The 13,871-nt window shown below is 47.6% G+C and overlaps 1 protein-coding gene across 3 annotated transcripts in view; it reads right to left on the reverse strand.

Annotated features, from left to right (window-relative positions):
- Positions 1–2,502: 2,502 nt before the first annotated feature.
- pax7a (paired box 7a) overlaps positions 2,503–13,871 on the reverse strand; it is a 46,838-nt gene continuing 35,469 nt past the window's right edge. For all 3 annotated transcript variants that reach the window (XM_053867640.1, XM_053867642.1, XM_053867639.1), the window contains 2 exons: positions 6,272–6,521; positions 2,503–4,711 (listed from right to left, as the gene is read on the reverse strand). In XM_053867640.1, the coding sequence (XP_053723615.1) occupies positions 4,596–4,711; positions 6,272–6,521 (366 nt within the window). In that variant the 3' untranslated portion in view covers positions 2,503–4,595. The remainder of the gene's footprint in view (positions 4,712–6,271; positions 6,522–13,871) is intronic.

The following is a 13,871-nucleotide window of genomic DNA, read 5'->3' on the forward strand; positions in this document are numbered from 1 at the left end:
TATCGCGAATGTTCATTCACGCAGGCTTTTATAATGTTTTTTTTTTCGTTGCTTGAACAATCATTCAAGTTGTTGTTAAAGTATTCTTATATTGGAATCCATTTCTTACTCAGTCAATAACAATACAATAAGAAATGACTGTTAGTTCTAACTGGGAGACCGTCAGTGCAGTCAGACTTCATCATGCAGCCTGTGATGATTTCCCTCTGGTTTCCTCCCACTGTCCATCGAGTGTCTCAGTCAAGTCAAGTCTGTCTATAAGTGTGCACACTGCAAAGCAGATTGAAAATAACAGCTGGCATTGATCAGGCTCTGAAAAAACTCAACTATCAAAAGGAAAACACTGAGAGAGTGCAGACCTCCGACAGACAGGTCATTTCAGTTCATCATTTGAAATGTTTTTAGGCATAAAAAAAATGAATAGTCTTAAATACTTGCTGGCGGTAGTGCTCAGGAACTATACCGTCAAGTGCTACAATAGAAATGTTCAACTGTGGGGTGTGGCTAATGATCCCTAGCTTCCTGAAGACTGAAGCTAGAAGGCAGTTTTCTCAGACTCAAACTCTCAAATCAAATGCATCTCCTGCTGGAATTGTGGATGCTAATGATGCTATTACTGGTGATAAGCAATGCCTTTAGCGTGTTTCATTTAGTTGCAAATCTCAGTCCTGCGAACCGTCTTCATGTAAGCCACTCTAAACAAATCATTCACTTGGCAGTCTACACTCATTTACATGGGATTATGTGCAGAAAGTTGGTGGGTTTAAATCAGCAGGTCCTGCACGAACGTACCTGAGGCGTGTCTGAGGCGCTTCCGGTGACGGCAGTAGTAGCCGCGAGAGCTTGGTGTGGAGATAAAAAAAAAAAAAACAAGAGCAGTGGAGGGTTTTCGAAGCGCACGGGTCAGTCTCCCTGCATTCACACCATTCCAGTGAGATTTGAAGGTGGCATTCCGCGGATCGGTGCGAGTGTGGTGACGGTCGGTCAGGATGAATGGCTTCCTACAGCTGCACCCAGAGACTCAGCGTGTGCGTCCCATGTGGGACGGTGTTGTAATACCACTGCAGTCTTCTTCAGTGTCCATTAGAAGGTGTCAGTGTCTGTGGTGACGACTCAAACCTGAGCCAAGACTCATACTCTTTGACATGGTTCTGACCGACTCATCTCTGTCCCAGAACTGAAATGTTGTTCACCTTTCTTTTCCGGACATTTCTAGGTCCTCGCAGCCTGAGCTCCACACTTGCTGCAGACCCTGGACAATAGTGGTGTGTCTCAAACGTCCTCCTGTGGCCCCCTCTTCCCATTCTATGTATTTTAACTTCCAAAATATGTCAGATTCCAATCATACATGACGCTGGAGATTTATTTGACATGTTGTATGTACACTAAATTCATTCTCAAAATCAGAATAGGATTTTTGATGCTGTTCGGTTTTCATTCTGTAGTTGTCGCAGGGTTTGTGTCATTGAATGCGTTTGTGTTCCTTCCATCTTTTTTCTCACTGAAATGGCTCTAATATTGGTGTATCACTACAAAATGGAGCGGGAAATATAGGTGTGGAATCATGGTGCAGTTTGGGTTTGACACTCACATGAACACATGAATAAACGTTTACTCAGGCAGATGCATGCTCAGCTGAAGTGCAGCATAAATAAAGAATGTTCCTTTTGTCTAGTCTTAAATGTCTTATTAAGTCACATATGTTTACTGTATTTGCCATGATCTACATGTTCGTCTGTTTCAAGCTACATGAAATTTATTCTACCGTCATTGTTGATTTATTCCCACAGAAATTGAGTAGAGTGCACACATGGACTGCTCTGGAACCGAGTTGCTCACTCGATGTCAAGTAGGTGTCCAGGTTTCTTTGCAGTAGAGCTGTTCCCTGTGACCCGTGTGCTGAGTTTCTGTCTGAGAGTTAGTGGGTTACTGGAGAGGGAATATGGACCTTCCAGTCTTATCTGTGGAGACAAACCGTGTGTGGCGACAGAGGAACTGAATAAAAAATATTCATGAAAAAAGGAGAGTAGCTTTTGTTGCACATCTGTCGAAGTTTTGGTCTTGGACCCTCGCAATGGTTTAATTTCATACAGGTCTCATCCATTCATTGGACGGGTGTCCATCCTAGCTAGTTAGGGTGAGAAGACGGGGACTACCTGGACCATCACAGGAATATTCGCCGTGAATAAAAGCACGTGTGGTGGTTTTCCGAGTCAGAGCCACTGAGGAGCTTCTTGTAGAAGCCAGTTGAAAGTCCTTTGGTCTCTCAGGGATACCAGCTCACTGCTCTCGGCCGACCTTGTTGCTCCAGAGCAGCAGTTTTCCCAGGAGAGGAAAGTCACAGTCGCAGATATGGAAATATTGGTTGGCTATCCCGATCAGTGATATGAGCTACACGAGGATGGGCCCATCATCTAAAGCTTGTCATGAAGACAGATGAACCTGAGGTGCAGCTGGAAGAACAAACAAGTCAACGTCTCAGCATCAATTTTGGATCTTTAATTGATAACAGTTACGCCAGTGTTACAGTAAACACACCAACAGGCTGAAGGTAGTAATTACCAATACAAGTTTCCCACTACTCTAATACTTCATACAGCAGAATAAATTATACCATGATAATATACACACATGCGGAACCCAAATAGGTGGAAAGCAAAGCACAGGTGTCAGAAAAGCAACTAAACGGTTTAGGGGGAGGAGGGGAGGGGCAAGAAGTTGTATGCTTTAAATATCCAAATGTTTATTGATGCAAGTGTTAGAAATGGGCTTGATACACTAAAGACAATTCTAAAATCTTCTTTTCAAAATATACACGAGTGCGTCAGAGCAGAGCTCGGCGGCCAAGGTTCAGAGCTGAGTCAGCATTATTTTGAGAAGAGGGTTTTTTTTCTTCTTCTTCTCAAGTCGCGTTGGTCCACAAATGGTTCATCAGAGAGACGGTCGTCAGCCTCGCCGTCGCGCTGAATCGTTGAGTCCCGCTTTAAAAGGCATGTAAAAGGTCCGCAGCCCAAACTGCAATTTCTGAGACACTCATGAAGGTGGCGTCACCAGCCGCTCATATCGAGCTCCTGCTGTCAGTCCGGGAGTTTATCTGCCTCGCTGAGCTCGGTCTCGCTCAAATTCAAAAGCTAGTTTATACAAAGGTTTCTCTGTTCATACCTGGGCCCAAAACCGGAAACACAACGTTTGGTCAGAACAGAAAACTCAATTAAATATCAACAAAAAAACATAAAAAAAGAAGCCTGTTAAGGAAACTTGGATCAATTCTTTACATCCACTGATCCCTGAAGTCATCGTCCACTCAACATAGTTCTGTTTTAGTATAAAACATACTCTTTATAAACAAATGATACACATACTCCTCCTGCTACTGTACAGATTTGAAAGGCCAACGAAACCAGATCCTGTCTGAGGATAACACTTCTGTTGACACCAGAACTCCGATGCCAGTGGGAAGAAAACCGCAGATATCCCAGCAACAGCTGGTCCCGGATCATGTCAGGAGGCAACAATGTTCTCTGTCCACTGTTCTTCTCTTCTTTTTTTTTGTGCATTTCAGTACGAACGTCAAAGCAGGGGATTAAACTTGACCCTGGTTAACTCCGGAGAGGGAGGTCGAATGTTGCTCTGGACTTTTCACGACTGATCGGATTATATGATTTTTCCAAAGTGCATGTGAACGGCACATCTTGTGCACTTCTTCACCTCACCAGAGGAAGCATTGGAATGTTTACAAAGAATGTTTCAAGGAATGGTCTTTGATTTCAACACCAACTGAAGGTGCATTTGTCAAGTGCTACTTTCACTGCTACGTTTGGGGTAAGGGTCATTGTGGATTAGCGGTGACATTTTATTTCCTAGATTTAATCTTCCAGTTAATTTGCATTGGATTTCCAGCCAGATGGGATTTAGAGACAGTTAGTCCTCCGTATTTCCAAACAAAACACTGCTTTTACAAACAATAGCGCCTCCCAAAGGGCCACGGCTAAGGATGGGATAGAGGTTAGCTGGGGAAAGCTCGGGCCGCCAAGACAACTGCTGATATTCCCTGCAGCCAGACTTCCCAGCGAGCGGTTCAGGAATGTCATGATAACTACCAAAGTGGGAAGGTCGAATCACTCGCCATCGGCGGAGCTGAGGGACCCCTCGGAGGAACAGCACTCGAGAACCAATCCTCTTCTTGGTGTGACCGCGCCGACACGCAAACATGCACAATCACACACAACAGGCTCCGGGGATCTGTCAGTCATCCTCAGTGTCTTTACACATTTAAACGCAGGGAAAAAAGATACGAGTCAAATCATAAAATAACATAAATCACATCGACAATAATAACAGCAACGTTAATGTAACAATATCAAAAAGGAAGGAGCGGAAGAGTCAGTTCATTCGAGTCGTTCAGTCAGTGTACATGTTTTCAACAGCACAAGACATGTACTGGAATGACGCCCGCTCCACTGGGGCCACCACAGGGCTTCTCTCCAAGTGTAAGTATAAAGAGTTTTGTCCTCCTTGCGCATGAGCACTGTCAAGGGTTTCCTGCTGAGATCCAGACTTGATGAAGCAAAGATGGAGGCGGTCAGCAGAAGACTTCAGTAGGCCTGCCCTGTCTCCACCTGCAGGAGTCCAAGCACAGCCGAGTGGTCTCCCAGCTTCATCCTCCTCTGGGTGGACAAGCTGACGTTCTTCGCCAGGTAGTCGACAGCAGCTGAACAGGCAGAAGACAGAAGCAGTCAATAGAGAGACAGGTGGTTGTTAACTGAGACGCAAGTTCTTTCACCGCCAATCCATCCTGCTGATGAAGGCTGAAACAAATTGTGGCAGAAGTCAAAGTGAAACAATTCCCGCAGAGAGACTGATAGATAGAACCCCTCCCTCGGCGGAGGCTGGCACAGCGCTGGCACGGAGCGAGTGCATCCTGGTAGAGTCTCCGTGCTGTCAGTCAGAGAGGTCCCTGCGTGTGTTCAACGTGCCAGTCATCATTACTCCTGGCATCTGCGATTTCATGCCCTCCATACTCCACATGGCCGATCATTTCCAGCCTCAGACAGCAGCTCGCTCCTCTCTCTTCCATTCATTACCAAGCCACTGTGCTCAATCACCTTCCTAATTAACCCCACATCAGCTCACATCCGCGCCGCCATCACTTCATAGCTGCTGACAAAACGCCGAGCGCCGGTGTACACCATCACCTCTACGGACGGAAAACAAAGAACGGCGAGCAGATGGACGGCTCGTCGGGAAGTGTGCTTCATTTTGCCTCCTGTGAACGGTTGTGACAGCATCAGTCAATTATCCTAATCTAATAAAGCAAACTCTTTCCTGCCCCCGGGGGCGAGTGTGCGATGGGGACGAGCGAAAGAGGGAAGAGAGAGGTGGGCTGGAGGACACTGTGGCCCCTGAGGGTGTGTGGCTCTTTGAAGTGGCCTTCCACTCTTTCCCATCCAAGAGAAGAGGGGCGTGACCAAGCGGAGCTCTGAGAGGATGCTTCTGTTGGAGGGGTTTGAAGATGGTGGGGGTCTTTATCAACAGCACGTGTCCACTGACTACTATGAGGGACGCTGCAAAGGTCAGTAGTGCACCACCTCCATCAAGGCTCTTGGTTTCCGAGGGGAAATAAATGAAATCAGCGAGCTCAGAATCCTTCATCAAATGCTTTGCACGTGGTGGGATCCAAGTTCAGCTGTTGACAAATCGTGGCCTCATAGGTGAGAAAAGTTTCACACTCCTTCTCAGGTCATCTCGCTGGCCAGTCCATTCCAAGACAGAAAATATTCAGAAAAAACAAAGGCTTGTTGTCATAAAACCCCCCGTGCAGGACATGTCTTACTGATGCAACCTCAGTGAGCTCAGAGCACATTTGCATTCGCATTATTAAAATAACTCCAATGTCAGAGGAAACTACGCTTGAAACAGTGTTACTCTAGATTGTCACGTAAAATCATCCTGCAGTTATTTTATCAATATCAGTGGATACCATCAGCTATGACCACAATGGGACAGGAGGCAGCACTAACTCTTCAGAACACGCTTGCACAACACACACACTCTCGCCACCACAGAAATCCTGGATCATGATGGTAAGTCCACCTAAATCAATTGCTCCTTGTTTCCTCTTCTCCAATACCAGTACTTCACTGAAGTTTGTTTTCCCAGAGACAGATGGCAACAACTGCATCACACATGACACCTGATTTGTTGCGTTCACCGGAATTTGTTGCACTGTTGATGTTTTCTTTCTTGAGCTACAAGTCAGATGCGGACTTACTCTGGCCGTACTGGCTGTATTGGTAGCCGGCAGCAACGGGGTCCACGCTGTAGCTGGTGGCGCTGTACGTGGGGGGGCAGTAAGACTGGGAGGACGCCAGGCTGTCCACGCTCTTGATGGTGTCTGTGCGCTGACTACAGCTGGCAGAGATGGGGTTGGAGCTGTCCAGGCTGCTGTGTAGGGGGGAGATGGAGAAGTCGTGCTGGGGCTGGGAGGGTACGGCGCTGGGGTTGCTCAGGATGCTCATCACCTGAGGAGAAGAGGAATGGAGGAGGTTAGACGTTTGTAAAATTGAGGATCAAAGCTAGACACAAGGTAGAGGAGTAGCGCATTTTCCCCGGCAAATATGCTTCATGGTGAAGATAGCAATAAAAACGCACCGTTTCAACTCTGAAATGGAGAAAGAGAAAAAGTTCCTTCCAAGGGGAAGGATACCAGGAGGGCAACGGGGTTAAAAAAAAAAAAAAAAAAGGGAACAAGAGAGTCTGTTTCTATTAGCTGGCACAGCCAGTAAATGTTCTTCAGTGGGACGAAGGGTCCCAGGGTGATAATAGACCCCACCATCCGTGCCAGACAGCCCCTGTCCCTGAGCCTGAGGCCTGAGCCTACAGCACAACAAGCACCAAGGGAGTCCCTAATCCCTTGCCCCTAGCCTACCCATCTCATGAATAGTAATAGAGTTGGAACTGGTAAATGATCCCCTCAGATCCGCACACAAAGTAGGCTCCACAAACCTTTACCGAGAGGCCCGCTGATACTGCAGGTCGGGGATCGCCTGAATATTACAGTGTGTGTATTATTCATGCAGCATAAAACCTTCCAATTCAATAATCTGGATGAATGTAATAGCATGTGACATTCGCCAGAGCATGCTCTCAAAATAAGTTAAAATGGAAGAGATTACCCCGCGTCGGAGTCCGGGTGGAAGCGCGTCGCCCCGAGACTCCAGACTTCTGCCTCTTTCTTCGCTAAGTTCCTTTATAAGGTGAAAAAGTGCAAGAGTGCGCCCAGAGGTGGGATGTGGGAGCGGGGGTGGTGTGTGGTGAAGACGAAAGTGACCCACGCATGCTTCCTCCTTTGAGCGGAGAACACCAGGTTCATGTCAAGTTCCGCTACGCTGCACCGGCCTTTGGCCTCTCGGCTGCTAAACCAATTAGCCCATCGCGGAGGTGGATAGAGGGCGGTGATATGCGCAGGCGTTCATTAGCTCGCACGCCCCCGTGGATGTACACGCGCACAAGTGTGGTGACTGAACGGAGCTGTGCGGAACACGCCACTTTCAAGCTAGAAATGAAGGGTCACTTCCACACGCTGACTCTGTCGGGATGGAAAGACATCTGCGGCCAAAGTGCGAGACAGGAAGTGCGAAGGGGAGATTCATGGCCTTGTGATGGCAGGCATGTGCGAGGAGGATGGGAGAGGAATCCTGCAGGACGGCACCGAGGAGCCTCTGCCGCAGGACAGCAGCCCATTTTAGTCATTGGTTAATTGGAGCTGATTCCATCGTGCCCCTCGGAAGAGCCAAATATTGCTCCAATTATTATTATCCATGCCTATAAAAGTTCTTCAAAAGAAAATGGCTCCTTATCGTAGAAATTGATGCAGTTTTGCTATTTTAGCAACTTTATGATTTACGCTATTTAAGAATATGAAGTAGCCTTAATTCTGGGCAACTTTTACTGGTGGGACTCAAATGCTCATCGGATTTGTGAACAATGCTATTGAAGCAAAGGAAAGCGTGCTCGATCTGGAGCGGAAGTGGTCAGCGCTTTAAGTCAGAGGGGTCGCAGGAGTGAACTTTCATCTTTCCCTTTTCTACGAAGCTCCCAAGTCAGCATTCCTCACTCAGTCGAGTCTTGCTGTGCTCCAATAGGCTGTCTCCTTCTTGTACTTGATTATCCACCCACAACCAATAAACGCGCTGGTATATTCTCTATACCCCTCCAGAGTAAACTCCTCCCCCTCCTCCACCACTCTTCTGCCCCTCATATACGTCGCTCTTTGCAACCCCAGAGTTTCGTTTGTTGTTCGACGTTGTGTGAGTGCTGCTTCGAGAGATAATGTGAGCCAGGACCCAGTTTAAAGGACAATGCTCGAGGGCCTTTCCCTGCACCCCCTCCATACCCCCCCCCCCCCCCCTCACCCGCTCCCACTCCAAGATAGATTACTTTATAAATAATAATAAAAAAGTAATTAATTCTTTCAACTTCTGAGCCCCGCAGCCTGTGGCGAAGTGAATGGGAATTGTAAATTGATACAATGTGCATCCTTTCAGATAAATAAATAGCATTCTTGAAACAAAAACAGAGGTTCTTTCAAACGCGTTCCTTCGGCAGTCAAATCACAGTTTTGTTTGTTTGAGAGAGTGTTTGACGGCTTGCTCTTTGTTTTCCTCAAGTCTTGACAGGGAAGGGACGGCAGACGATTCTCAAAGGAAATATTCCATCTACTAATCGTACACTCAAGTTGGAGGATTGTTTAAGGTCAGTTCCTCCATCAAGGCACGAAGACAATAATCATGCGTGAGTGTGAAGGGAGGAAATGGAGAATGAAGCTGTGATAGCCTTTAGATAGCGAGGGCGAGGGCAGAGAAAGTGAGATTGAGAGTGAAAGTGGAGGCTTTACAAAGTACAAAGACTCCTGCAGGACTGCGCTGGCCTGAGGGCTAGTCTGCCTGGAGAGCTGATAGGAGCCCCCTTCTACCCCGTACCCGGCGCCAGCTCCAACACACCCCGCTCAACAAATACTCTTAATCTGCGCAAGACTGGATTAGTTCCTCTGTCACCGATAGCTCCACGTTCGGCCCAAATGAAATGCCCCCGAGATGTACCTTTAAGTTAGGCAGAGGTCACCGGGGCAGACGGGGGGAAATAAGCACTCCAAATGTCTGAAAGTTATCTGAATGGCGCAGGGAAGCATCTTGCACCTTAGCAGATCTGCTGGGCGATAGTGGCCGCGGCAGGGACTTACGATAGATCCGCAGTGTCCACACTGAGATCAATATTTGCAGGCTGCTTCCTGAGGGGCTGATTACAGGCAGAGAATATCCTTTTCACGCAGGTCACTTTGGGAACTTTCAAATAAATTATGGACCAGATTTAAAAGTGACGCTTTGCTAGTTGCTGTGCACGCTAACGTGTTTGCTTGCAAATAGATGAGATGTTTATTTGATTTTATTAGTCTTTCAATAATTATTTTTTGTTTTAAACGTCTAGTTATTCTGTTTGTTACTTGAATTGAATTCTATTCATAGTGACTCATGTACTCATATATCTCCGGTCATTCTAACAAGAGAAAAGCTAAAGTGGAAACAAAAGAATTTCAATGGAATAAAATCATATAACATTCAAAAGAATTGGTCGGGAGTTGTGACCAGCTTTGTACTGAGTAAACAAAGTATGATAAGGCTGTGCGGGAGTGTTGATGGTCACACACAAAGCGTGTCTGAGAAGCAGGTTAATAATTTCAGGGGAACTAGAGACTGACTTTAGTTAGAAAAACTGACTGGTTCAAAACCTTAAACTTTGATTCGACTGGTTAATAAAATGCATCTGTTGACCCGTAGCTTCACGCCGAGTAGCTTGGAGTTCAATGAGGGTTATAGTCAGAGCCAGTGGTGAAGGATGTCAATAAGACTTAAAGGGGGACTTTCCCCCAAAGTCAGTCCGCTTCTGCTCCAGCCCATCCCCCGTCCAGCACATGAGAAGGGCCGGCCCAGCGGGCAGCGAGGCCCCTCATCTGAGCAGACAAAATGACTATTTAAAAATAACAGTGATTGCATAAATTGAATTAAAGCGTTTTGGTCACGGTGGAGGTGAGGCAAGGGGCGGCGCGGGCGGGGCCCCCAGCCGACAGCCGGGGCGGTGGCAGGCAGCAGATGACGGCTCTGGCCTGCGTGCCACCTCTTTAATTGGCCGCGGCACATTAATAAAAAGTGAAAAGTGTCTTCCACCAGCACGGCGGGATGAACAGCCAAGTGGAATGGGAGGACGGGTGCGAGGGGGAGGGCTCGCCGACAGAGCAAGGGGCCTTTGAAGAAAGCGGCGGGGCTGGGGTGGGGAGCTAATTGTGTTCAATTAAGTGGCTGATTGGCACTGACAGGATCTGGGCATTGACAAGTGAGGCACAGATGAGGCTGGTTAGCGGGCGCTGGAACAAGCTGTCACTCCTCACAACATGTTAGCCGTCCACTCTGTCTTCCCCTGCTGCCCTCTGGATGGAGCCAGTGCCACCCCAGCTCAGCGAACCTTGTTATTTTACCATGCTTTTATTTTGTTGTTGTCGCTACTGAGGGTTGATTTGCATTCTTTTTTTTCTTTGAAAATAAAAAAAGAACCACAGCTCTACCACGGCGTGTCTACACCTCCTCAGTTCTGAAGCCGATAACTGGCAGCATCTTTGCTTCATGGCCTAATTCTACATCCATCCTCAAGAAGTTTGTGTGATTTCTGTGCGATCTGGTGAAGCAGACTATAACCTCCCAAAGCAAGTGGAAATAAACACATTTTTGAGAGGCTGCCCGAACCTTATCTCGCCTCCTTTTCAGACGTAATGAAGTGAAATCCTCGCAAGCCCATTTGTACTAATGCCGGGCCATTCAAGAAAGCACAGCTGTTCAGGCTGTAGGAAGCCCCCTCCTCTTTAAGATCCAACTGTATAAGCTATAAACTTGGCCCTGCGCTAACCAAAGGTTAATATGCCGTCTATTGGGCTGCAATTGGAGAACGTGTGGGGAGCGATCCTCTATTCTTTGCTAGTGATATGCTTGAGTAACTGTGGGATGGATTCAGCCACTGGGAACAAGAGAGGCCCCCTTTAAAGCGCACACACACACACACACACACGCAGAGACTCCAACCTTTCGCACATCGCACCAACGCCTCTTCTAAATTAAACGGCAGATTTTCTGATTCCAGGAGAGTGCTTTCCACAGCGAGGTGTGTGTGTGTGCGCGAGGGAGAAAGCGAGGCGGATTGCTGGTGTGAGAGAGAGAAAAAAAAAAAAGAGGAAGAGGCGGCGGAGGAGAGGAGCGGTGGAGGGGGTTTGTTTGCAGAAAACAGCAGGGGCCAGGTCTGGTGAAAAATGTCAGGTCAAATTGTTCTTGACAGTGTTAATATCTGCACCTCATAGCCATAATTACATGTAAATAAATAGTGAAATAGCTCTCAGCTGGAGGCAGAGAGGGGAAAGCTGCTGCAGGAGACAACCAGCTGAGGACCAGTGGTCTCATCCTCCCGTCAGGAGGAGCTAACCAAGCGTGCCGCATATTCCCAGCAAAAGGTTAGATAAAGTTTGCAGAAGGCACAACAGGGCTTTCCACGAGAGACTGTCATGGAAAGGTGAGGGGAATCGGAACTGAGGAGACAGTGAGGGACATCAGCTGGGGGAGTGCGGTGGGTGAGAGAAGCAGTCAGAGGGAGTATTAATCACAGCGATGCACCTGTCAGAGTGGCATCTGGAACCAAGCGAAACCACATGCAGCCAGACAACATCGCTAACCTCCGGTTAGCGGGGCAGGTTCACAGCAAACCAGACGACCTCCTTCCCCCGGCCACCGCGGAAACCTGTGCACCCTGACCCCGGTGTGAGGTCAGCAAGCAGACGCTCGGCTTTCCCCGCCGGCTGCTATCATTTCAAGTCACCTTGTTCAGGGTGGAAATCTGATGAGAACGTGACACAATGTGTAATAGCTACTTTAGATAGAATCAATGCGCCCGCCTCTACTTTAATAAAGGCACCGGCACTCTTCACCTTATAGGCATTTGGGCTGCGTGGGACTCGCCGCGTGTGAATCAGTCTCAGTCATTTTCTCCTTAAATCCCCATCTTCTAGGATTTACTGAAATTCATATTGGCTGCCTCTGCAAGATAAATGTAAATCATATTCCCTTATATTTACTATTTATCAGGATGCAGCAGCTCACTTTCAGCAGGAAATATCTCTCACCCGCACACAAACACCCTTGCATTTAAATAGCATTTTTATTGTCCGCCGTAGCCTTTCATCTGGGCGTAGGGAGAGGAGCTGCCTCTCCAGGGGAGAGAGTCGGAGCAGGAGAGGAAGGTGTGGAGTGAAAAGAGAGGGAGTGAGCAAAGCACCATTGGCAAGGCATCATGGGATGACAAAAAGCCAAATGGAGGGGGAAAAAAAAAAGGTTGGTAGGTGAAAAAATAGATTATAAATGCATAAAGGCTCAACCAAAATATTTAGGATTTAAAAGAAACCGGCTGCAGAGACAGAAGGGGTGAGCAACTCAGTGCTCAGGTGAGGAGGAGAGCGACGTCATCTGCTATCATCAGGATTACTGCAGATGCATTTCAGCCCTGTTTTGGAGCGTCACTGTGGAAGGTGTGGCGCAGTGTTGTACGCTCACCACAATTGACTTATCTGACTCCTGACAAGGAAATAAAACAAGAGCATTAAGGCGCACACCTTCATCAGCTCAGGCCTGAGATAGAAACACGTCGATATTCACTGTTTTGCTTGGTCAGTGAAGGTTTTATTGAGCTTGCTTCAGCAAGCCGCGGAGCTAAAAATGTAAAATGGTATTTCTTTTTATTTAGCATGGATGGATACCTGCCAGTCTGCGCGACGACAGGAACGCAGAACCACCGCTCATCTGTGGATTGATTTTTCAACAATCATTTTGTAAAGATATCGTTGATGTGTGTGACATTTTTGTCAAGCGTCACAAACGGCTCACCGCTTCCACAACCAGAGAGAACCTCGGCCGCCACCACGCTGGTATGTGCTGTGCCGAATATCTTCCCTCCCGGTGCAGAAGTGTTGCAAAACAACACTAATAATCTGTGCAGAAACAGTATCGCCAGTGGATATGATTTACAGTCCCTGGGTTTTCTTGGCAGCTGCCATCCGCAGGTCTCCTTTTTCCGAAAGCTACTTACATGTTTTTTTTAAATACTTGCCAAATTGAAACAGTATCTGTTTTAATGGGAGTTCTAATTAACCAGTATGTATTCCCCCTCTTGCTCCACGAGTGGCTGAGCTGTGAATGCAGGCGATGTGCTCATCCCCTTTGATTTGTTGTCAGTGGAGGCTGCCAGCTGACACGGTGCCCGGCGAGAGGCTTAATGCCCAAGTTTTAATAATGTGGGGGACTACATGAATCTCCCCCTCTCATTGGTATTCAGGTGCAGAATGTCTTGTTAGAAGTCAGGGAAGGAGGCGGAATGAAGCCAGGGCTCCAGATTGTTCCGTACATTTACCCCTCTCCGTTTTTTTTTTGGCAGCGGCAGAGCTTGCTTCTTAAAAATAATTCATCCAGTCTTTTAAAAGAAGCGTCTGCGCGAGCTAATGGAAGAGCAGCAGCACAGTTTGGAGTCTCCCCTGGCTTATCTCTCTCAGACAGTTGTGGGGAGTCGCTGGTGAGCATGGTGTCAGTGTGCGTGGTACGGTGCAGCGCTGCGCGGGCAGGCAGGCCTGGGGACACAGATCAAAGAGAGGCAGGGGTGAGAGCCGCTCTGCCTCTGATCCCGTGTACGTGTGTGTGCGCGCGTGTATGTGAGAGAGGAGGCCCGGCCCACTCACACAGCCCAGAGGCCCTCCACAGATACACACACATCCTTGTCATTCCAAAACA

The sequence above is a fragment of the Synchiropus splendidus genome, chromosome 6 (assembly GCF_027744825.2).
Source record: "Synchiropus splendidus isolate RoL2022-P1 chromosome 6, RoL_Sspl_1.0, whole genome shotgun sequence".
NCBI classification, from domain to species: Eukaryota; Metazoa; Chordata; class Actinopteri; order Syngnathiformes; family Callionymidae; genus Synchiropus; species Synchiropus splendidus.